At 42.2% G+C, this 25,236-nt stretch overlaps 1 protein-coding gene across 5 annotated transcripts in view; it reads left to right on the top strand.

Moving 5' to 3' along the window:
- The first annotated feature begins 1,243 nt into the window (after positions 1-1,243).
- Positions 1,244-25,236, top strand: part of gramd1a (GRAM domain containing 1A) — a 42,610-nt gene continuing 18,617 nt past the window's right edge. For 2 of the 5 annotated variants that reach the window (XM_080426854.1, XM_080426853.1), the window contains exons 1-7: positions 1,244-1,362; positions 4,367-5,412; positions 16,114-16,336; positions 22,569-22,589; positions 22,955-23,039; positions 23,810-23,913; positions 25,037-25,132. In XM_080426854.1, coding sequence (XP_080282980.1) covers positions 4,931-5,412; positions 16,114-16,336; positions 22,569-22,589; positions 22,955-23,039; positions 23,810-23,913; positions 25,037-25,132 — 1,011 coding nt within the window. In that variant the 5' untranslated portion in view covers positions 1,244-1,362; positions 4,367-4,930. Of the gene's footprint in view, positions 1,363-2,404; positions 2,797-4,366; positions 5,413-13,175; positions 13,361-16,113; positions 16,337-22,568; positions 22,590-22,954; positions 23,040-23,809; positions 23,914-25,036; positions 25,133-25,236 lie in introns of those variants that run through there. The other 3 variants (XM_080426856.1, XM_080426855.1, XM_080426857.1) reach the window with 2 other exon arrangements.

The following is a 25,236-nucleotide window of genomic DNA, read 5'->3' as shown; positions in this document are numbered from 1 at the left end:
CCATAAATGTCATTTTAGCACTTGAATGAGTTGGGCTGTGATGCATGCATCTGTTAGTCAAGGTATGAGTGCTATTTGACTGAGTTGGATGTCAAGGATGTTTTCATGTCATGTGACTGTATGACATAGGAACCACTGGGCTCTCCTTGTATCTTTTGACCTTGAGGTGGCCAATGAATGATAATGATGCTAACTGAATCAACAGAGTACTACAGCAGCACAGAGACAGTCATGTAACTGGGCAGACAGAGCGAGAGATACTGGGGCTAGAGAGAGAGAGAGAGAGAGATTCTGAGAGAAGGAGGGAGGCACAGAGAGAAAGACCTTGGTCAGTTGCATGTCCTGTAGGGAAAACAAACTTCAAGGAAATGTTGACATATGATAAACCTATGCACGTGTGATGACAGAGGTGCAACACTCTCTCTCTTTCTCACAGACGCACACGCACACGCACACGCACACACACACACACACACACACACACACACACACACACACACACACACACACACACACACACAGTGAGTGACACACCTCCTTTCACTGTGTGCTGGTGCTTTTTATTTTTAGCTCAGATCGAGTTTCCAGTCCCCAATCCAGCGCTCAGAAGCGCTCAGCAGCATACCCGATAGTGACTTCTAGAGGTGTGCACTGGCTACTTACAACACAGCCTCTTGCATCCTGCATTGGCACCGATGGAAGTGGAGCTGTCCATGTCTTAATGGCAAGAAGCAGGCTGAGGAGACAGAAGATAGATGTATGGAGAATTAAAAAATGCCAAGTCATCATTGCAACACCCATAGTCTATCGAAAGCACACCGAAGCGACAACAGGCTCAATCTCAAAGCTGATAGGTAGTTTGTGGTGAGTAGCCTATCTGCCCTTGCCCTTGTATACAGTTTATCATTTTAGGAGAGCTATTTGAAATGTCCAGGCAGACCTGTTGTTCATGTGTTTACATGAACAACAATTCAGTCAGTGTTTATATTCAGAAATGTCTCAAAAAAACTGTTTGTTAAGAAACAGGAAACAGAGAATGTGTAATCCATGAGGCTGCAGGGATTTGAGCTTTGGTATATGCAGGGATTTGAGCTTTGGCATACAGACTCACTATCAATTAATCAAATTACATTTAATTGTGTGCATTTAATTCCGATGTTTCTTTCAGAATGTACTTATAGGAAATGAAATGCTAAATTTCACAGATCTCCTGTCTTGCATTCACCCTTCTGACAAGGTGACCTAACCATGTGGTTTGGAGGACAGGATATCATATCGCTTACAGTTTGCATCTGTAATGCCACTAGTTCAGAATAGAGAAACAGTGGCCATATGAGGCAATGCTGCGGAGGGATGCAAGAGGTAAGTTCCTGAAAAGGTGTTTTTTTATGCCATACAGACAATTAATACATTTGCACTATATTAAGATCATTACGTCACTTCACAAAATGCACTAAATACATAATATGTAGTAGCCTGTGTTATAACGGTATTGTGGGGCAAAGACTCGAGTTCCAAATAACTGCACAAAATCTTATTCGACACAAGGGGTCGCAATATTCCTTCCAGATGCTTTTACTTCTACTGGTAACTGAATTATATTTTCACTCTCCCTTCAATTTAGCTACATTTCAGGATATTTTAGGCTTTCACAGGGTAAAATGACAGTGCCTGTTCTCGGTTGTGGATCTAGGAGGGAAAACTATTTGAAGAACAATTTTAGAATATACTTTGATTGAAAAGCATGTAAATCTGCTACTTTCAAATGGCCGAAATGTATACAGGGCAGGGCTGAAGTGGCTAATGTATGTTTTGTAATAATAATCAAACTAACTAGTAACTAAAGTTTTCAACTTATTGAAGTGGAGTAAAAAAAAGTACGATATTTGCCTCTGAGATGTATAGTGCAGTGCAGTAGAAGTAAAAAGATTGGAAATCGGAAATCGAAAATACTCCAGTAAAGTACAAATACCTCAGAATTGTACTTAAGTACAGTACTCAAGTAAATGTACGTATAGTTACTTTCCACCACTGCTGTAGATACAATATAGGCTTGTGTAGACTCCAGATGCTCTTCTCAGCTGTTGCTTGCAGAACAGCCCACATCCTCAGTCTGAACAGTTATTTCCCGGACCGTACCACAAAGTTTGTCACGGGGGTAGCTCGTCTGCTAAAAGAAGACATAGCGTATATGCTTTTGTATAATTAGAAACACAGCAAGTCGTATTTTACGGAACTGTGGTGTTACGAAGGCACGGAAATGTGCGAAAGTTTGTGTTTTTACCCCACAACTACGTGAACACAAGAATGTGTTCGGTGTTGTTCCTCTCACGTTCCCCCCGCGTTAACAAGTTGATCGGCCCCGGCATTGACTTCATTTCGTTTTTTACTTCAGACAAAAAAGCTTGTCTGTGCGATCGAGTTTAAAAGCCAGAAAGCTACATTACCCACTGAACTCTTCTGGTTGGACGGTCGTTTAGTTTGATAAGACTTTTACATAATCATGTTTTTAAATAAGAAGTGGGAGAAGTGTCGTCTAGGTTTTCCGTTATTGAGAATGATAGTTTGCTAGCCAGATAGACATATTTTTGGGGAGCTGTGGGCACTCTGCAGTACTGTAGTAGGGTATTTGTAGCTTGGCTGAGGCTAACCGTTAGCTGTAGCAGATGCTTTTCTGAGAATGTTGATGTGTTCCTGTGAAAAAGTGGATTTTAACATCACTCCTCGCACCGTCGCAAGGCTCGTTTTCGAGGCCGAGCAAGATAACAGAAATGGAGGAAATTCATCAAATGGGAGGTAGGAAATAAAAAATAACGCCATCAAGTTTGGCTTCCACCACCAGTTCAGTTTGCCCCCCGTTGCCTGATTTACAGTTTAGCTTTTGGGCCTGGGTGTTCTACTTCTGATGATTAAGATGCAAAGTGTCCAAAGCCATGGGCTGTTTGCCTCTGAGTCTTGTGTAGTATAAGTGCAGATCACACTCCTACCACAACGTCGCTGAGCAAAAAAAAACATACATTTTACTTCAGACGATTCGAATGCGTCACTTGAGCTCAAGTAAACAAAACAAACTGATAAGTTGATGATAGTGTGATATCACACAGACAGCAAATAGTGTAATGCTGCGAGCTGGCTTCTAGGGCAGTGGATCTCAAACTTTAAAACGTCAAGGACCCCCATAACTCTGTTAGAGTGTTCAAATGGAACCAAATGGTCCATTTGGTTCCATTTGTACACTCTCAGAGTTACAGATCTGTAAGGGTCCATTTGGAACACCCTCAAGAAACCCACTTTGAGAACCACTGTTCTAGGGAACTTGTTTAAGAAGTGAGTTTCTCTGCACACTGCTTTGTTGTTCCATGATCTAATCAAGGGTCATCATCACACAGTTAAGCTGAGCACAACTTCACCTCTGCCCTTAACTGTCTTGTGTTGTATATGGCTAATATAAAATACAGGCCTGTGAGGGCAGGAGGATAATTATGATGGATTACACTGGGCAAACACCACCATGCCAAGATTGTTCTTGTTCAAACAGATCATTGCAAATATACTGTCTGGCTCTCTTGGGTTATTGCTTTGGAAGTGCCTGCTTTGAAATCAAACAAGTGATATACACAGTCATATACACCAATCATTACAGTCACATCACATCGTTACAGTTTTTTTTTTTTTTGCACTGTTATACCTCTCTGGCAGTAGATTTGCTTTGGTTGTGTTGTTGAGGCAGTTATCATTATTAAATGGTGACATGGACTATTGATTGTCAACTATATGCAGATTATGCACTCTTATTTCAGTTGGTGATATTGTATCTAGGTGAGATCATTTGTCTGTGCTTTTAGTGTGGGGTTTTGGAATTTAGTCATTGTTGGACATGGAAACGGCTTAATATTCATTGCACCTGCTCACTGTTTTGAGAATTTGGTGGTGAGACATTGGTCGGACTTGTGATGGTATTACCTGAAAATAGCATATTTCTGTCTCGTGGTTAGGGCTCTTCTGTTCAAATTGATGTGGCTGTTTCAGAGTTACTACTTGAAGGGAGTGAGGAATAGTCTCTTACTAATAGAGTATCCAAACAATGATCCAAAGCTGGGCAATGTGAAAAATAATTTCGAGCAACCCTACCGTGAATACTAAGCCTATTGATCTACATCCACATGGGAACTAACAATCTTGGAATGTGATACTTGACATTCCTGGAATCGGTTATACAGACAGTCGGTGAATAAACAGAAATAGTCTTTGCCTCACAATCATTCATTCGAGCGGTCATGGTGAAACGTTATCTTTCAAGACTACTTTATTAAAGGATTAGGTTGTTTGACTACCATTTTGAATGCAAAGTATCTCTTCCCCTCAGACCCCAGACACCACCGGACATAGGTCTGTCTGTGTTCAACCCATGCTATGATGAGACTCATTATGCAAGTGGAACCTTGTGAAATCTGCTGAAAGGGGAGGAGGGAGAGGCAATATACTGAAGGAGAAAACGCGGCGTAGACCTGGTGAGGTGCAGAAATCAACTGCTGTTTTGGCCACAGGCCTAAGCTTTGACGGGCTGGACAGCTAATGGATTATCTTAAAAGATGGCTGCAGAGGGCTTTTAATTTCTGAAGAAGGCCTGCTACCATCACCCTGATGCATCACTGACTGTGGGGGCCAAGATGAGAAGGAAACACCACAATGTTGTTGTCATCTATATTGTTCTGCTGTTAGACTACTATCGTATGCATTTTTTTGAAAATACTATTTGAGAAACACTTAACTAGCCTTAATCCAAGGCGTACTGTGAATTGGAAGGGATTTTCCACAAAGTTGCCAAGAAACTTGGCATGACTGGAACCCCCCAGCCAGTCACACAGTCAACCTCATCTGCTCTGGGCCCTTGACCGACTTTGAAAATCAGCTGAGGTAAGTGGTGAGAATGATGACAATGTCCTCACCAAGCAGACCAGAAGGTAACACTCTGGCCCAGCCCATCTCCATCCCCACACTGACTATCCTACCGCCGTCCTCTGACACAGAGTCCTGGTCTTGCTCACCTAGCCCCAGAGCCTCGCGCTCCCACAGACACCATCGACTGCACCGCAGCAGGACCCGCGCGAAGAAGAGGAGCGAGGAAGAGCAACAGGCACCGCAGGACAGCTCTCCTAAACGGCAATGGGAGGTACCGCCGCGGATTGTTGTGGAGACGGCTGAGAAGAGGCGCAGCGCTTCTTGGAGGAGCCCCTCGCCTTCCCCCTCTCTGGCTTCTCAGACAGAGGGAGAAGAGCATGTCCGGGACCTCCTCCTGCGTCCTCCTTCTCGCTCCTCATCGCGTAGCGTGTCCCCCGTCCGGCGTTCCCGCTGGTCCCTCAGGAGCCTGCTCAGCAGGGACTCCAGTGACTGGGACAGCATCGGCTGCAGGTTAGTGCTCTGGCTTTGCCCCAAATAGCATGTGAACACAGGAGGGTGCATAACTAAATGGCCATTGTGATGGTATGCCAGTGGGAATTTAGGTGTACAAGACTACCGTGGTTAATTGTGGTGTTCCTCTTCGGCCGCAAGTAAAGCTTCATTGGTAGTCATGCAGTGAACTTTCGGGGGTCCTCCCTTCAAGGTTGGGCTCACTTATCTTGTGGCTGCAGCAGCCCGAGGTCACAGTGGTTCAGAACAGAGCGTCCTCACAACATCAGTGTTATGAACGTGGGTTACGCTTGGAGTTATTTTCACTCAAAGGAGAATTTGCATGAATACAGAACCCAGATTTGCTTGTGAAGAGAGACTAAAACCTAGCTGTCTGAACTATAGTTTATGTGTATGTTGGTGTTAAAGCCACTGGAAACCCAAAACAATAGCCTTCTAACTATGTAGTTTAGTGTCTTATGTACATAATGGTAAGCTTCTAAAAAGTATAATAGTAAGCTTCTAAAAAGTATAATAGTAAGCTTCTAAAAAGTATAACATTAATTTCAATCAAAACAATAAAAAATAATATCATGTTTTTGTAAGTTTTACTTATATTGGGTTTGAATTGGGTTGTGGTTATGCTGGGACATTGATTACAAAGATTACGCATTTAATTCAGAGAACCAATCATAAAAGAAATCCACATCATGGGAGCAGAGAGGTAATTGTTGCACAAACAATTACCTCTCTGCTCCCACTCAATCTGCCTCTCTCTCCCGGCACTGTTTTGATCATGTAAACTGATAACCTAAATTCTGCATTCAGTCAACATTATTTGAAACACATAAGATCCACAACAAAAAAGAAAAACAACACAAACACAACACAAGGACGGGATTAATTAAGATTACAGGATTAATCTCTCTTTATGATGGCAAATCCAAAATAACAAAAAAGAAATGTTAAAACTATCCTAGTTTTATAATGAAAATATCCTGTTTCTTCTTTAAGTGCAGGAAAAAATAAGTAGCCATTTACTGTGCGTGACTGTTGATAGATTATTGACATCGGAAAAACCAGGGAGATGATCAAAACGTGATCTGGCATGCATATACAGTCACAAAAACAGCTGATTAACTTTTTTACTATGTTTTTCTAATAGTTATAAAAAACATTTATTTTCACTTATTTTAGTGGATACTTAATAACACCCTAAACTTTTTCATATGCATTTTTACTATTTCAAGGCAAGTTTCTAGAGGCTTTAACCCCATGAAGTGGGCACGTCATAATAGGCAAACATTCTGCAAAAATAGCCGATCTGCAAGCTCATAACATGTCACAACACATTGCTTTGTGACCTGGTAGATTGACTATTTTCAGCGAAGAGATTCAGTGTAGAGGGAAAAAGAAGACCAAGTACAGACCCCTCCCCTTGTGAACCCTGGTGTATAGGCTTAAGTGGTGAAAAGGCCCTGACATCTGACAGAGATACAATTGGTCAAGTCTTCTCGAGATGCCAAAGCGGGGGCCCGGGCAGGCCAACTATTTTGGAACAAGTTGGAGTTAATTAGCTAATGGCTGAAACCACAGAGGACAGTCCTGATTAACTTGGGTTGATTCATGGCATGATGTTGTAAGACAAAGAACTAGCATAACCACCCAGATGATGGAATTTCAGCGATCAGATAATTCCAAACAGGTTATGCACCGATAGTTAGGCAACTAGTTGTATGGCAATTGGTTATATAATATTGCATATTCGAGGGTACAGAATATTACTTTATCCACTCTAACCTTGGCATCTCTATTTTGGGCATGTCGTTATAGTCATTTTTCAAAAATGTCGCCTGTAATGACAACATTTTTAACATTTTTTAAAATGTTCACAGGGCTTAAGTGGTTTAAGATTGTGAGATATGAGACTAAAAAATACAATTGTAACGGGCAAAACAAGGCTATGTGAAGTGTAAACCATAAGTTATCAGGGAATGTGAGGAACCTAAGTGGAATTTAGAGTACAGCCAGTCACAAGTATCTAGAGGTGGTCTTAATGCCGCACTCATCCTGCCTCTGATTCATGACATCACTTCCCACCAATAGGAGTGGGCTCTGTGTCTGATGATGTCATGTGAGTCCAATCGGAGGAGGTCCTTGGCGGTGCTGCAGTGTGCTCTGTGGGCCTGTCAAAGGGCTTGTAGGGCAAGCGGAGGGTGTTTCTCTCTTTGCTCCATGGGAACAGCTGTGCCCTTGTCCACTTCATTTACCCAACAATTTATTGACCTAGTTATGCTTGTTATCACACATATTGCCTTAACCTTAGGTGGAATTATATTAATCTTTTGTTGTCGGATTAATGTTTTAAAAAAAAGTATGCTATGTGGATTTACAATTTGGAGACTGGAAAAACCAGTTCACAGTTTTTGAAGAAATTAGGGTAAACCTTAAGGGTACACTCCTTTTGAGAGAGTTCAAGTTCAAGTTCTCCAACATCCAATAGATGTTTAGTCTTACATGGTCCTCCACTACATATAAGTCATATAGACTACAGCCCTTTAGGCTGTCTTTGTCTTGGCTCATAACCAAGACTTGCTTTGAAGGCTTATTTAGGCACACAGGCAGAGAATATTTTATTTTTGACTATTTGGGTTGTGCTGAATAAATAACGACGGCAGAGGCATAAACCGTTTATGGTATTATTCATAGTAAAAGCAAAAATATGTTTCTTTTTTCATGGTGCCTAGTAGTCGTAGATCCCAAACATAATGTAAGATATTAGCTCAGTTCGGTTTTTTTAACAAAATAAATTTCCAGACAAATTCCTGAAAAACCTTGATTATTTCTCTTACAAAAATCATGTATTTTTTAACAACTGTATTTTCCCTTATCTTTTCTCTTATCAATATATGAAAATAAATAATGCATTTTTATTCATGATATGCATGCATTAACTCTAAGGAACACACACAAAACAACACATTTATGTAATAAGGGAAACTTACAACTGATAGGCTTCTAATGAAAACTGCTTATCTGGAGCGCCTCAGTACGGCAGCAGAGTTCAATGAATAATAATCTAATTTAATATTTAACAATCTGACCACTGACGTCAAACTCCTTTCAACACTGTTTTTCAGATATATAGCGATTGAATCAATTGATTCTTATCTAATCTCTCATTTGAAGCACCTACAGAGTTTAAATCAGACGGGGGAGGGGGTCCTCTCAGTAAACGGTATAGTTTGGGCCATTCATCAATCAAATAAACATGTTTAGGCCTACATCATGCGATGCACATTTCCCTCTTTATGCAGCGCTTCATGAGAGGACGTTCGGTCGGGTGTTCAGTGCGTGACGACGCAAGCAGAAATTACAGAGCCCCTGAAGGGACAAAATAATAGCTGTGAGCAAGGAAGGGAGTCCAACTCGATTGCGCCCTCTGCTGTTTGCATCGTGATAAATTTCTTATTTCACCGTTTTTAAATAGTCACCAGTTTGAATCGATTTTAATCGTCTCACGATAACTCGTTACATGCCCCCCAAGGCAATGCCCCACCCCCTGGAAGTAAAGTCAAGTTGATTTTAAGTAATGTCAATTTTATTTTAGCGTCCGTCAAATCAAAAAAGAGATTACCCTCACCAAAAAGCGCTTTTCACATAGTATAGAGCAGGCCTAGGCCATTAATTAAAGAAACAAACCCCTGCACCCATGAGCCAAGGCTTGGCTCACACAGTATACAGTACATTAGTTCCCAAACTGAGAAATAGGCTAGCCGATCTACAAGCTGCGAGGTGTTTTTTCACAATATGTATCTGTGGAACCGAGTCAAACTAAATGCCTACAATTCAAAGTGCTTGTCAGTTCAAATATGATTTATTTTGGGGGGTCGTGGCCTGAAAAGTTTAGGAACCCTTGCGTTAGGCCATACGTACATCATAGGTGTCTGACGTCACAGATTGGCCACATGAATTCTGAGCTCCACAAGAAGCCACACCTTTATTGTCTCCGCCAGAGGTGGAGAGTATGTTTTCGTTCCCGTCCCGCTGTGTGTCGCCCCCCCCCTAGCCAAGCTAACATTGGTCAAGCTTCACGTGACACGTGACAATACGTTGTCACCAATGCTTTTGATTGGCTAGCGAGACGCATGAATAGGTGTGTCACTTCAAAAAGCCATTTATATTTTTGGGCGGTGAAACCGCCCCTATAAGTGAGATTTGGATAAATGTACATTTCCCTGCGCTGTGATCTGGGCCCAGGAAATTTGTACAATTATCCTGCGCTGTGATTGGCCAATCACAGTCTATTCAGGACTGTGATTGGCCAGTGTCACATGACACATGTGCATAGCCCTATATAAGAGACCATAACTTGAAAAAAACCAAAAATTGGTTTTTTTCAAGTTATGGTTTCGTCCATCATAAAGAGTGTTTCAATAAATGTATTTATCTTTTGTACATGATTGGTTGACTCCATTCAGTATTGTGATTAGCTAGCAAGACACCGCCCACTTCACACAGGGTGTGATTTTTTTAAGTGAGGTAACATTGGTCAAGCTAACATTGGTCAAGTGACACGTGACAATATGTAATATAAATAGGTAAGACAGGATTAATCAGGAACAGTACTGGCGGAGACCTGTGCTCCGAGGAGCACATTTTCTAGTTCAATCTAATCTTGTTTATAAAGATAAAGGTACTCTTCATTCCTGACATTCTTCTGATGTTCAGCTCTTCTATCTGGATAGATAAGCCGCCTAGTGCAGACATTTCAACACCTTGCTAATCAATTGCCCCCATACCAGCACTACTGCGTACATTGGAACTTATTTTGTCAAAACAAATCTGGTTGATTAAAAGTATAGACGTGCATAATGGATTTGGACCCCACTCATTCAAGCAGGAAACTAGATACCCTAGAGATTTTGATTTGTCAATGCTGAAAATGTGCTGAGCGCAATAGTGTATGCATAAAGAGCCCCCTCTAATTGGCTTACAGGCAATCTGCCATAATCAACTTGCCTCACTGCCCCCACTTTTTTATTGCGCTGTTCAAATGAGTGATTTTTATGGCGTGGCACTGTAGGGCCTGAGTCTTCTAGAAAGGGTTCTCGAGTCTTGTCTGTGTAATCTCACAAACCAGGGATAAAATGATAAAGTCTGCACATTAGTAATATGCTCCACATACTTTTGTTTATGGCAGAGTCTACGTTTCGATCACATAGATTTTCTTCAGGAATGAATGAATTACTGAAGATCTATGTGATCGAAATGTTTCGGCATTAAACAAACGTACATGCCATGGAGCATATTAAGAGTGTGCAGACTTTATTTTATCTTGATCTACATCCTGCACCTGGACACTTAAGTGGATGTGCACTTATCTCTCTTATCTAAGCTCGCAAACCACCAGTGCCAAATTTCTTGTGCCTGCTGGCCTACAAGAAAGCAAATTTTTTTCCTAAATGTTTTCTTTTAACTTACTTTAATTTTATACTGGAAGTCAAAGGCGGTCAAATTGCCCAAACCTTGTCCAAATATGGAGACAACCGACTGGCCACATTAAGTCTGATATCAACATGTAAGCCACGCTGTTATTAGACTCCATCTTGTTTTTCTAGAGAAGGTTCTCAAGTAAAGTCAAGGGAGTACTGAAGTATTTTCTGGTCTCCAGGGGGACAGCTTCACCCAGATAATGGCTGCTCAGATAAGCTTTGATGATCACACAGGGGGAGCTGTTAGGGGTTAAGTCACGTGTCTTGCTCGGGGACACTTCAACATGTACACTGGGCGAGCCAAGGGTCAAACGGGTGACCTTCTGATTCCCAGACAGCTTCTCTGACCCTCTAAACTACAGCCACCCCAAATAAACATGTTAGACATTCTTTTAAAGTCCACACCAGCATCAATATAATATATTGTCATTGTCTATTCACAGCTTCAACCATATCTACCTAAACAGTGCATTCTGCCATAATTAGTGGCTTTATTTTTACAGTCATTGGCAAGCTATCTAGAATCTGTCTGCGGATATTCTTGCAAACGACTGTACATGGGCCGATCAGATCCAAATTTCTTGTGCATGCTGCCAGTAAGACAATGTTTTCATTTTCTCCGAAGTTATTAAACAAACTCGCATGAACAATTTAGTCTGTGTTGACGAAGTTATATTTTATACTTTATAGATACTCCATACCATACAGATTGTATTCATTAAAATAAGTCCCAGAATGTAGCTTTTAGTTTGAACCCAATTAAAGTTGTTTGTGAGCATATTGCTTGACATAGACATACACTGTATGTTGTATGTTTATGCACAGCGAAGGACAGAACAAGGTCAGTGTGGTTATATGCCTGGGGCTGCGGAGCATGTCCACCAAAACGGAGTACAGAGCTTGTTTATAAAGCTCTGTAAGCAGCCATTGAGGTAACTGGCATCGATCAAGAACACTTGCAAACCCCCGCTGATATTATGGTCCTTTTGTGCAAGGAGCCAGTAAAACATGACTGGTTCTTCTTGAAGCCTACAGCAGATTTTCCCTGCCTTCGCTCCTTCATCATGCCCACTTGGCCCATGAACTCAGAGCTTACAACAGGCCACTGGTGAACCTCAGAAAAGCAGATTACAGAGAGGGAGATAGAATGGAGGAGCTGTGGCTCTGGCCAAACCCACTGTGGATTATAATGTGGTCTCTAATCCAGAGGGATGGTCGCAGCCGGAGCCATGTGGTCAAGGTGGATTCTCCTAAAGGCAGCCATGGCCTTTATAATTACAGTGCCATAAAGCCATGATCTGTCCTGTATTTTCGTTATTAGATGAAACACTATGTGGGTTGCCTTTGACGTCTATAATTAACTTGAGTCTGTTCTAGTAAGATATTTAGTCCAATGCATTTTACCTTCTCCATCACGCTGTTCTCTCCTGAGAACTTTCAGCCCCATGTTGCGTTCTGATAGAACCCATAGATCTTGTCTTGTCTCTGCTTCATCATCATCCTTATCGCGGTTCCTCAGTTGAACACTACTGTAGTGTAGAGGTTCTCAAACTTAAATGACGACTTCACCCATTTTCAACCTATCTTCATATAATAGGTCCTCACTAATGCTCATGATATAATGGTACAATTTTTTCCTAATCGGTCTGTGTCTCAGAGGAGGGCTGTAGACAGTTCAGAAACCCGTCTACCAGTGACATCATCGATGGGGAATCCAAGCTAATAGAAACTGCAGGCTTTGTATTCCTGGAAAGTTGCAATGCAATAATAGATCCCATTATCCTGCCTAACGATGATGTCACTGGTAGACGGGTTTCTGGACTGTCCACAGCCCTCCTCTGAGACACAGACCAAGTAGAATTTTTTTTAATAATTTTATCATGAGCATTAGTGAGGACCTATTATATGAAGATAGGTTGAAAATGGGTGAAGTCGTCCTTTAACTCTGACAGAATACAAATGGAACCAAATGGACCCGTTAGGGTCCATTCTGTCAGAGTTACAGACTTGTAAGGGTCAATTTAGACCCCCCTAAAGGAACCCAGAGAGTCCCTGGAATCCACTTGAGAACCACTACTACTGTTCTCTCGCACAGTGCCTCCTCCTCCTCCTCCTCCCTCCGTCGATCGTCCCTTCTCTCTCTCTGTGTTCAGTGCAACGAGGATTACTGATGAGCGCAGCAACGGGTCCTGACCGTCCTGGTGGAAACGGACGAGGAGCAGAGAGGTCTTGTAGTACCTGGTGGCTGCGAGCAGTGCGAGGGTATCGGTCATGATGGATGGTGGGGAACGGTCCGAAATAATAGGATAATAATAATAATGGGCACGTTTCCATTCGCCGACCCGCGTAGAGGAGAATGGATACACTGTAGCGGCTGTCGGACAGTGTCAGTGCACACAAGACCGGTGCCATATTGATACAGATCGTGTGTGTGGACATCACTTTCATCGCAAACCACTTAATGACATGTTCGAGTAAGTGATATACGTATATACACCACTTGGTTGATTGCGCGAATCAGCGCGATATTCTCATCGGCGAAGCATGTCCGCTGTGCCTTTTGTTTATGTTACATAGCGAATTCACAGGAGCATTCCGTCCGCGTGATCAAAAGGAGTCGCAGCCTGTGCATATCCCAGTGGGAATATGGGTGGGACAGCCATGGTGCTGCTGTCTATTGTATATGGGACCGATCTGCAAGCCATAGTAGTCGGCGGTTGAATTGAATGACGTGATCGTGTGTGTGGTTCATTATTCGGTCACAGACAGTCTCTGCCTCGAGGCGTATACGTTATGCTATTCGACCCACTGACACCCATGTCTCGTCGTTTTACTTATATTATCTGAAATCATTTCCCATGCAGTTTACACTCTGTGTTTTTTAAACCAGTGGTTCTCGAATATTTTTATAAATGTTTTGTGCCAGGGTCCAGGGAGCATTTGTGTTGTTGTAGAATGTTTCAAAAAAAATATTCCAAATATTCCACATTTTATTTCAATAGTTTTTGAAAATAGCCGATCTACAAGCTTTACAACGCCTTGCGATGCGAGCTTTTAGATCGGCTATTTACATGTAGCCGATGCAATTAAACATCACTCTTAGGCCTATAGCATGATAGCATACACACACAGAAGTGCGAGGAACATTCTGGCAATGTTGCATGTAGCCTTTCCATTACGTCTGCTGGAGGATTTAGCCTTAAGTTTGTAAACACACACTGACACAGATTCACACGAGCACGCGCGCGATTTGGCTAATGTCCAGGTCATATGGATGCCACAACAAGCTTATTAACAGTGTGCTGTGACTGAAGATAGCTTAGTGTCACTTTACATCACTCTCGAAATGGTATGGGAGGAATTAGTTGATATGCTTGATTGTTATTTAAAAACAAAATCCGATTATCTTTGGATAATAAACCAAGCATAAGATAATATTAGTTTATTATCCCAAATGATTCAAATCTGGCAGCAGGTGTAATGTGCCTCTGTGACTGCTGGCCACTCTCTTTAATTCCCATGCTGAGATTGACACCTCTCAGAGTCACCAGTTATTCCATCAGTCAGCAACGTTTCCTTGGAGATGCTGATATTTACACCGGTACTCCCACCCCCCTACCTCTGGTCACCAGGACAACGGCAGTCCAGTTGCATTCTGGCAGGTTTAAGGGATTGGAGCTGATTTGGAAAGAGAGAGCACAGGAAGGGAGGATAATGCAAAAGGGGGTGAGTGCAGCAATAAAAAAAGGGAACTGAGTGTGCAAGAAAAGGGAAAGTGAGTCAGTGAATATGAGACCGGTTTTATTTGAGGAAAAGAGGCGGTTATGCGTGTTCAGTCCTTTCTGAGTGGGTCCTTGGGTTATTTTTCTAGATGAATTAATGAAACTGTTCATTAGGCTAATTGGTGCCAAACAGAAGTAGTACTCCACACTGGGTATGCTATGTGTGTGGGCATTAGTCAGTTGGTTAGAAGGATTATATATTTGTCATTTCATATTCAATGATATTATGTTGATTTTGGGGGAACGCTCCTGGAGTGACACCTGATTCATGACGTCATTTTAGGCAAATTTAATTCAAACGAGGATAAACAGGTGTGTGTGTGTGTGTGTGATTCACAGGATTGTCGTTAGCCTGACTCATTTCACTTTTGAAGGAGTGACGTGCAACCATGGTAACTATGTTGTGGCATAAATAGACATTTTCATGGGTCCATGTTGTGAACATGAGATGCACATGTTTTGGCAGCAACAGAACCCTAATAGACTGTTCAAGCAGAAACAATACTTTAGGTTTAACAGAAGTATTTCTAACTGAAGTGTACAGTGAGACGGGAATCTACTATTTATAGCAGCAATATTATACAAGCTTGACTTTGTCTCATGCTTCTCTTAGTTCTCTGTTTGTGATGACCCCAGGGCTAAGACAACAGTGTAGCCTCATCTATGCTTACATGTTCAGCTTGATTAAGCGGAAATAACCACTCATTAGACAATTTATTGGACTTGTTGCCTTTGCATCTTTACTTTTTTTGCACTGGAAGAAAAGGCTCAATGGACCTGTTGTAACCTGACCCCACAATCTCTCTTGCAACAGTCAGCTGTTTATTCTCAAGAAAACTGCTAGCCATGTGTTGTGTAGCTTGCATTTTCTCGCTGAGACAGAGGTTCAAAGTCCATTTGCTGTAAATGTCTTTACTGCAGCTCTCTAGCTAGTAATTGGTTCAATCGATGCTACTGGCAAAGCAGCTGAGTGATCTGTTTATTTTGGTCCCTTCGTGTGGGTTTGGTACACAGTAAAATCCTTAGTGTTAATTAATTTAACTAAGAGTGTACAAATGGAACCAAGTGGACCCGTAGTGCCCATTTGGTTCCATGTGTACACTAAATTGTACAAAGTGATTATACAAGTGTACAATTGTACAAATTAACTATTAGGAGTTCATTTGTACACTCAAATGGAACCAAGTGCAAGTAACCTTCCGGTTTCCGGTTCCATTTGTACACTCTTGGGAGTTAAATTAACACTGAGGATTTTGCTGTGCAAGGGGATTGTGAGATGAGGGTATAACGTTGCCTCTCTGTCCAGCCAGGCATTGCTGGCCCTACAGAGTGAAGCTGCTTTATAAAATATGAAAGCGGCTACTCTCTCCACTCTCCTTTCCCCGAGCTAGCTAACCTGTGTCTCTCTTCCTCTCTCTTCTCCCTTTTCTCTTTTGCTCGTTCAGTACGGCCAGTAACTCCCCGCGCAGCACCCCTGGCAGCTCTCCCTCCCTGCGCCGCAGGGTCCTGGGGGGAGGCCGAGCCAGCGAGAGTGAGGGAGCGGCAGGGGAGAAGAGCAGCGGTGGAGGTGGAGGGGGTTCGGAGAGTCCCCTGCCACACATACCGTCTGCCGCCTCCCTCACCTCGGCCTACCCCCTCGCCTCCCGCCACTTCAGCCGCAATGCCAAGGTAAGTGTTTACTTGCATTCATTTACTTGCATTGAACTTTGGAACAAATGAATAAACATTACCTTTATGTTTACCTTTTAGGCTTTGTAAACAAAAATTGCCCAGGGCAGATATGACAAATAACTTATATACTAATATATAAAGAAATGACTGACAAATATTTACAAAACATAACGGAAATAGCCTCAAGCCAACAGCGCTGCCACAAAATGTAAACAAGGAAGTGAATACGGTCAAGTGCATCGGGGAGCTTACTTCATCTTCCCAGCCTATCACAGTACGCAACATTTTCTGAAGAGTCCGTGACCGTTCGTTACAGGGGTGCACAACACATTCTGCAAAAGTCCTCTGGACACATTTTTGTTGTTTGATGTCACTTGAGTCGTGCAACACGTCAGTCGACTCGACACTTGTCAGACACACAAATAGTGCAGCGGCTAAAAGCAATATTTTGGGAGAATCGTTCACTTGGTGATACAAGCGTGAAACTTGGTACAGATCATCTTTAGAGGTCATTTATCGATTTTTTTAATCGAGCCACTTGAAAATCAAAGATGGCGGCCATTTTTCAAGATGGCCGACATCTTAGTGGGCAGTTAAGTGATATGATGGTTTATTTGGTGATACAAGCATGAAAATTGGCATGAGCAGTCTCTGTGGGTCACTTGACAATAGGCCACCCACAGCTACTTGAAATTTCAAGATGGCGGCCATTTTTCAAGATGGCCAACACTTTAGTGGAGCAATTAAGTTATATAATGGTTTATTTGGTGATACAAGCATGAACATTGGCATGATCAGTCTCTGTGGGTCACTTGACAATAGGCCACCCACAGCTACTTGAAATTTCAAGATGGCGGCCATTTTTCAAGATGGCCAACACTTTAGTGGAGCAATTAAGTTATATAATGGTTTATTTGGTGATACAAGCATTAAATTTGGCATGAGCAGTCTCTAAGGGTTGCTTGACAAGAAAACACTCCCAGCCACTTTACATTTCTATTTTCAAGATGGCCACCCCCTGGATCCTCAAAAGATACATTTTCTCATAGAAATGTATGTTTTTTTTTCATTAAGGACGATTATTATTATTATGCTAAAGAACAACTTTTAACACATCACAATATAGTTGTGTTGATTTGTTGATCATAGATAGATTAGATAAGAGTGAATATCTGCACTACCAGGGCACACTGGTGATATATCACTGGGGTTCAATGTCAGCTAATTGAAAGTTGGTATCCCAAATGCTGTCTAATTTACCCCAAAACAGTTAGATAGCCGCACCTGAATTGACAGGTTGTGCCAGCACGGGAGAGCCGAGCCAAGGTTAATGGGGTTTTAGTTAACCGGATGGTGTACAGATCGCTCAGGATTTAAATGGCATTGGATGAACGATCGAACTAAGTGTAGGGTTAAGGCACGAACTTAGTTGTATCCCATACATCAAAGTGCTTGGTAAAAGGTGGTAAAAGGATAAACCCTCGGCCTCTGCCTATGCTGCAGACATCGCAGAAGCCATCATAACAGTTGTGAAAACTAACTGGGACAGATGTTTAATTTGTCAGCAGGTCACCAAGGAAAAACTCATTCAGCCGAGTTTATTCAACAGAGAGCACGATCGTACTGGTTATGATACCATTGCAAGAAATGTTCCATTATTTCATAAGATCAATGCTCTGCCTATCTTACTTAGTCCAACCCGACTAGATGAAGGTGATGGCATAGAAAGCACATCGACAAGAAACAGAGCAAAATATAATTCAAGCTGTAAACTTAGGTTCAACAACACAGAGCTGGAAAGGACCCAAAAGAGAGCATCTACATCTGCTGAAGACACTGAAGATACCAAAGATATCCATGTCAAGAGGCCAAGAAGATCTAATGTATGACCGGTCCAGCGATGTCACAACTGTGAACGAGGCCAGGCTTGATCTCTTTGCCAGAAAGCAAAGACAATATGACTTGATCCCACCAACTCAAGCAGCACTCAAAGAGCATGCCAAACATGCTTCTTATGAGGCTGGATACGTGTGGGGACAGGCATTGAAGCGACATCCACAAATGCCGAGCCCATCTGACTGGGGATGGGTGGAACAGGACGAGAAGTGGAAAGTCTTCTGGACTCCACTTCCACCTATTGCGGAGAGTTGTTGGGAGTTGACCAAATGTGGGTGCTCCAAGGCATGTACTGGAAGGTGTAACTGCTTCAGATATGGACTCAGTTTCACATGCCTATGTAGTTGCCCCTGCTAGAACCTATTTGCATGTTTATTTTGCCAGAGTTATTCCCTGTTGTCCTCTGTGTTTTCAAGTGGAGGCCTATGGCTCGGCTTCCCCTCGTCACATCGACGCATCATGTTTTACTTTTTATCTAGTCTATTACTGTGTAATTTTCAGTTGTTACTTTGTAACATTGCTTCCACTGCCTTCCACTGCCATATCTAACAGTGAAGCACATTTTCAGTTTAGTTCCTTAGTATCGTTTGTCATGGTTCCGTGGCTATTGCCATTCAGTATTAGCCATTACTCATAATTTTGGAGCACTGTCCGTTCAGCACCACAACTGTGCTTATCAGCACCACAACTGTGCTTATCAGCACCACAACTGTGCTAATTTATTCATCTTATTTTTTGTTTCCCCACCCCTTAGTATTTATTTGACACATGTAATGGCTGTTAGTTTAAAAAAAACAATATATACATATATATATATATATATATATATATATATCCTCCCTTGTGACTGTTACCTTGTCGTGGTAAGGGAGCTTGTTTAGGCCTACCTCAGTGAACCCTGAGAGCTATGCCGGTGGGAGGCAACTCCTGACAGGTCTTACCAAACTGGACAGGTCGTGGGCGAGGAGTCAGACAAAACACAGTCAAACAACCTCTCTTGACAGAGCTTTTTGAGGAACCCAATACATTTCTATGAGAAAAGGTATCATTTAAAGATTGACATCTTGAAATTTCAAGTGGCTGTGGGCGGTTTCTTGTCAAATGACCTTTTGAGACGGCTCATGGCAATTTTCATGCTTGTATCACCAACTAAATGATTTCTTAAGCTTAACTAGTCCACTAAGGTGGTGGCCATCTTGAAAAATGGCCGCCATCTTGACATTTCAAGTAGCTGTGGGTGGCTTATTGTCAAGTGACCCACAGAGACTGCTCATGCCAATTTTCATGCTTGTATCACCAAATGAACCATTATATAACTTAAATGCTCCACTAAAGTGTTGGCCATCTTGAAAAATGGCCGCCATCTTGAAATTTCAAGTAGCTGTGGGTGGCCTATTGTCAAGTGACCCACAGAGACTGCTCATGCCAATTTTCATGCTTGTATCACCAAATAAACCATCATATCACTTAACTGCCCACTAAGGTATCGGCCATCTTGAAAAATGGCCGCCATCTTGGATTTTTGAGTGGCTCGATTAAAAAAGTCAAAGAGTTGACCTAAAGGAATGTTCATGCCAATTTTCACGCTTGTATCACAAAGTGAACGATTGTTCCTACTATCCGCTCTACTAAAAGCATACAAATGACCTTCGGGATCTGTGGGACAGCTTGTACAAGAGTGAGGTTTGCACACATGGAATTCCATTGATATACTACATTTTGAAACTTATTACATTTTGAAACATATTCAAAGTGTGGAAGGTTGACTCTATGTATTCTACTGTCGCTTATAGGCAACATGTCACTAATGGATAGTTTTGCAATCGGTTAGCCAACATCATTATTTGGTTATTATAAAATAAAATAAAATAAAATGTTTTAATTGTAGCCCAAGACTGAAATACATTTATGATGACCCACATACCCAAAACGATATGCAAAATGCATGTACACAGAATGAATGTTTATAAGAATACAAGACATTAATTTAGGCTCCTTTCGTTATTATCTGCGCAGCTCAAATGCGGTAGGCAAACCTACACAGCTTTACCTGACCCAGGCTACTGGCTGCTTTAGGTTAGTCTAAATATTTTCATTAAGGAAGATTAACATGTCAACATTTTTCGGTATCAATCTAGTGCGCACTGCCGTCTGTTGAGCGTAAGGTTAACTGCCGAGAACACCCACTCCAATGGCATGGTCACGGACATCCCCGGTACTGGCTAGCCGGCTAACCAACTAACCGAATAACCGTTGACATCCCTAGTCACTCACCTAGTACAGCACGTTCTCTTATACTGGATAAGATTTAAAAAATCATATTTACTGTCGACACATATACTATTAAATTTCACAATTCTGAATCACAAAACTAGAAAAAAACATACTGTATTAAGCATTTAGAACTTGTCCTTTCAACACAATAACACTCACGTAGCATTGAAGTGTTTCTATTAGCTGACCATGAACAGTTATCATAGAATTCCATTAATAACAGTCCAGCTGATAACTTTTTTATGCTCCCAAAATACTTCCATGTTTACAGATTGCATGCTTCCGCTGAATAAAGTAATGAATGAATAGCAAACACCTAACAAAGCCCATAGGACCATACCAGCAGTCTGGAATGTTTATCTCACTGACTACATCTCACAGTATACTTGACATTTACACTGATTAGTTTCCAAAGCATACCATAGTTTGTTTGATTTTCAAGGAATTTGCTTGAGATAGGTAATCCAACACATTCCATTTCGATGCAAGTTTATTTTTTGGTCATTGCGTTTTAATGCATTTTACAGCTAGATGCTTTATATGAAGCTGTGAATAGACAATGATGTGTTGTGTATTAATGGCGGTGTGTAAAGAAGGCTTTCATATCATACCGCCGCAAGTTAGACCGTGTCACAGGATGCCTGGAACTCCATATATGGAGATAACTGACATATCCTGACATCATAGACTCATAGATATCTTTTGGCATATCTGGGTATATCGTAGCCAACGATATAAAAGGCAAGGGATTGAAGGGAATCTTGGAGCTATATCAGATCCATAGGATCATCAATATAGCTTCCATTGAGACTATCTGCAAGACTAGACCTTCAAGACATTGACCAGCTCTACTCCAACTAGGAGAGGGCTCGTTGCCCTATGTACGAACCCGGGTAGCTGGCCTTACAACCCAGATACTCACTTACAGAGCTCTTCTCACTGATTCTCCTCCCTCCACCGCTATTTCACCCTGTGAAGTTGTGAACCACTTGAATTGATCATCTCTGTTTAAGTCCTGCTTGGAAACCATCGCAGCGGGTCTTGACTTACGTTTAGACAACCAGTCGAGCCTTTGGTCTTTTAGAGGCGGTATGGTCCTTTTATACTATACATATATCAGGTAAAATTGTATTATCTGTAGGTCTATCTGATGTTACGCCTAATGTATACCCCATTTGTGCGCTGGCTGGTGTTGTGCCAAAAATAGACAATCTTGTCAGCTTGTAGATCGGCTATTTTGGCACACAACACAATCATACAATGAAGTATAGAAGGCTATAGTGTTTAAATTGTTCACACTTTAAACACAAACACACCACAAAGGGGTGTGTTTAATAACTTTTACCGTTTGTCCATCAGTTTAACAGCTATATGGTACAGTGATTCAAGTGTGTGACACTGAATAAATGCATTTTCAAAATGGATCATCATGATGAAAGCGACTAGAAAAAGAGACCCCAGGTAGAAAAATAACTCTGTGTCTTCGTAGCCGAACTTCATTTGATGTAGGCATTGGACAGTCTGTGGGAACTCACTGGAGTGTTTAAGCTAACATAGCCCTTTAATGAATGCTTAGTGTAGCAGCTGACTGCTCTAATGACTGTTGTTTTTCCATGTCAGCAACACATGTACAGTACAGCCACCTTCAAAAACAGAGAAGTGCTGCTAATGCTGAAAGTACCGGTACATGAAAACTGCTATAGCTTGAGGCCACATGGGTCCTACAGCATTGATTGTTCACTTTAATTTGATCTTTTAAAAGTACATAAAAGCCGCCCTACGGCACGAGGATAAAAACACAATGAAGCCAATGAATCAAAGGGTGGGGGAAATAGTTATTGTTTGGTCTGCATATAAATGTAGGCCTACATTGTTTGGCTCTCATACCTGAAAGTAAAGGTAATGGTTCTTCTGTGGTCCTAGAATGCAGCATTGAGGCAGTCTACTGTCATCAATATTTGTAAAGAGAACTGTTCTGTTAGCCACACTGTCATATACTAGAGCGAGCATTGGACACTGTTGACCACCGTCTGACTATGTGCTGTTCTTTTCCTTGCAGAAAATGCAGAGCTGGTACAATGTAAGTATACATTAGGAACCTGTCATTAGGTGTTTCCACTTCAGGGCACATTATTTTGCTGATGGCAGGCTGTTCTAGAGAAGGTCAAACTACAGTAGACTTTGTGAAATAGGAACAATTGGTGATGAAAACAAGGCTGTTGTATGCCACCTGCCATTAGAAAATATTTTTTTACTGACAGAATTTTAAGCTTCCTCCCCCCTTCCTTTTTGACTTTATGCCTATTTAATCATTTTTCAGTTACGTCTTTCAGCCTCTGTTGTTTGTTCTTTTAGAACCGATGCCAAAGGGCATCGGTTGTACCTGGAGGCAAGTCAAGAGCTAGAGTAACAAGTTCTCCTTTTTCTTCCCTTTTGCCATCTCAGGTTCTCAGTCCTACATACAAACAGCGCAACGAGGATTTCCGTAAACTTTTCAAGAAGCTGCCTGATACCGAACGTCTAATAGTGGGTGAGTGGCATCATGCACGTACACACAAACAATCACACACATTACACAAACGGACACGAAAGAAGGTGGTAGGTGTGCACTCCTGACTCTTTGTCATCCATGTCTACTACTACAAACCTTTCATTGTGAAGATGGCCGCATACCAGCCAAGGTTGGGGTCAGTTCGGTTCGAATTCAAGTTTCACTTCAAAATGTAAAGTGAGAATACTGTTCAGTAATTGAGAAGAATGAGAACAGTCATTCAGTGTAAATTGTTTCATGAAAAGAAACGTCATAAACAAAATTAAAAAATTGTCACAAATTTACTTTTACGGCATGGCTCTGCAGGAGTATAGCTGTGGGTTTGTCTGTGTGTCCGGAGCTTTCTTGCAAACCGCATGTTTCTTGTGCACACTGCCAGTAGTAGTAGGCTAGTAATGTTTTTCACATATGTTTTAGACTTTTTGAAATATTTATATAATATTATATAATGGATGTCAATGGGGCTCTAATTGGGCTGAAACCTTGCCCAAATTTGGAGTCATACGTCATACATATGTCATAGACAAGTAGGCGACTGATTTCATAGATGACTGATGTCACAGGCTGACCACATGAAGTCTGAGATCCGCATTGCAGCCACGTCGTTCCCAGGATTAGATTTGTAAATAAAATTCACTTCCTGGATAAGTCGAACTGGCAATGGAAATGGAATTAATCTATGTAAGCTGAGGTCTGCAGTTGTTCTCAGTTTGTTTGTTTTCCTTATCCCTCTCTGCTCTGTTCTCCAGACTACTCCTGTGCTCTGCAGAAAGACATCCTGCTTCAGGGTCGACTCTACCTATCAGAGAACTGGCTCTGTTTCTACAGCAACATCTTCCGCTGGGAAACCACTGTAAGACACATGCACACATGCACACACACACACACACACACACACACACACACACACACACACACACACACACACACACACACACACACACACACACACACACACACACACACACACACACACACACACACACACACACACACTTTAACAATTTATTTATGTCCACACAAAAGGAAATGTATACAAGGACACAAATATTACGGTGCAGCAAAGTTACATCCACAAAGTCAAGGCATAGTATGTCCTCATGATACAACAAGCATGTCATGTGACCCAGCCCTCCGTGGGCACCAGCAGCAGTGTCTCCGCTTGGCGGCTGACAATCATAGCAGAGACAGCACAACACTCTGCCAGCCCTCCTGCCTCGTTTCTGGGCGTCCCAAGTTTTCGAAACCCGCTCTAACAACCAGTCTGCGGGCATATCCCAGGCTGGACCACCAGAGGAAACAAAGTTCCCAGTCCACTCCTGCACTGCCGCCCGGTGTCAAAGCGCTCTCCGTAGCTGCTCCCACGAGCCCGAACGTCTGTCCACCCATTGTTGTTCCTCAGCTAGCGGACACACAGCTAGATGGCCGCCGGGTCTTTATCCACCGCCGGGTGGTAGTTACACCGCCTCTCTTCCCGGTATCTGCTCACGGGAAGGGCCGCCAGGCAGCGTCGGCTGTCGGTATACTCCATTGGTGAGCAGCGCCTTCTTGTAAGCAAGCTTTTGATCGGATGAAGCACACAGTCCCCAGAAGTTGTGAATGCATCTTAAATGTGCACCTACTACATTAACGGTGGTAGTTACAACGGGGCAGTTTAACGTCATGCCCAGGACACACACACACACACACACACACACACACACACACACACACACACACACACACACACACACACACACACACACACACACACACACACACACACACACACACACACACACACACACACACTAGCCCTCATGTAAATTAAACGTGTGCGTGGCAGAGAGTTATCACACTCTAATCAGATAACGTTCCATTTAAGAACACTTCGTCATTGAGCAATATAGATATACGCCGACACTTAAGTCGGATAAGGAGAACTCTTCATATGCATATACAACCACATACTGAATCTGGCCTGGTCCTGTTTGTAGATCACCATCCTGCTGAAAGACGTGACGACTCTGACTAAGGAGAAGACTGCCAAACTCATCCCGAACGCCATCCAGATCTGCACTGACCATGAGAAGGTCAGACACCGGCACAAATGAAGCCCAATTTTTTTACTTTGTTATACGAGTGTGACAGCAGCCCCATTCTTCTCCTTCTTCCTGCTAGCATAGCCATGTCAGAG

The sequence above is a fragment of the Gymnoscopelus braueri genome, assembly GCF_963280865.1.
Source record: "Gymnoscopelus braueri genome assembly, chromosome: 4".
Classification (NCBI taxonomy): Eukaryota; Metazoa; Chordata; class Actinopteri; order Myctophiformes; family Myctophidae; genus Gymnoscopelus; species Gymnoscopelus braueri.
This window is presented reverse-complemented; position numbering and strand designations above follow the sequence as displayed.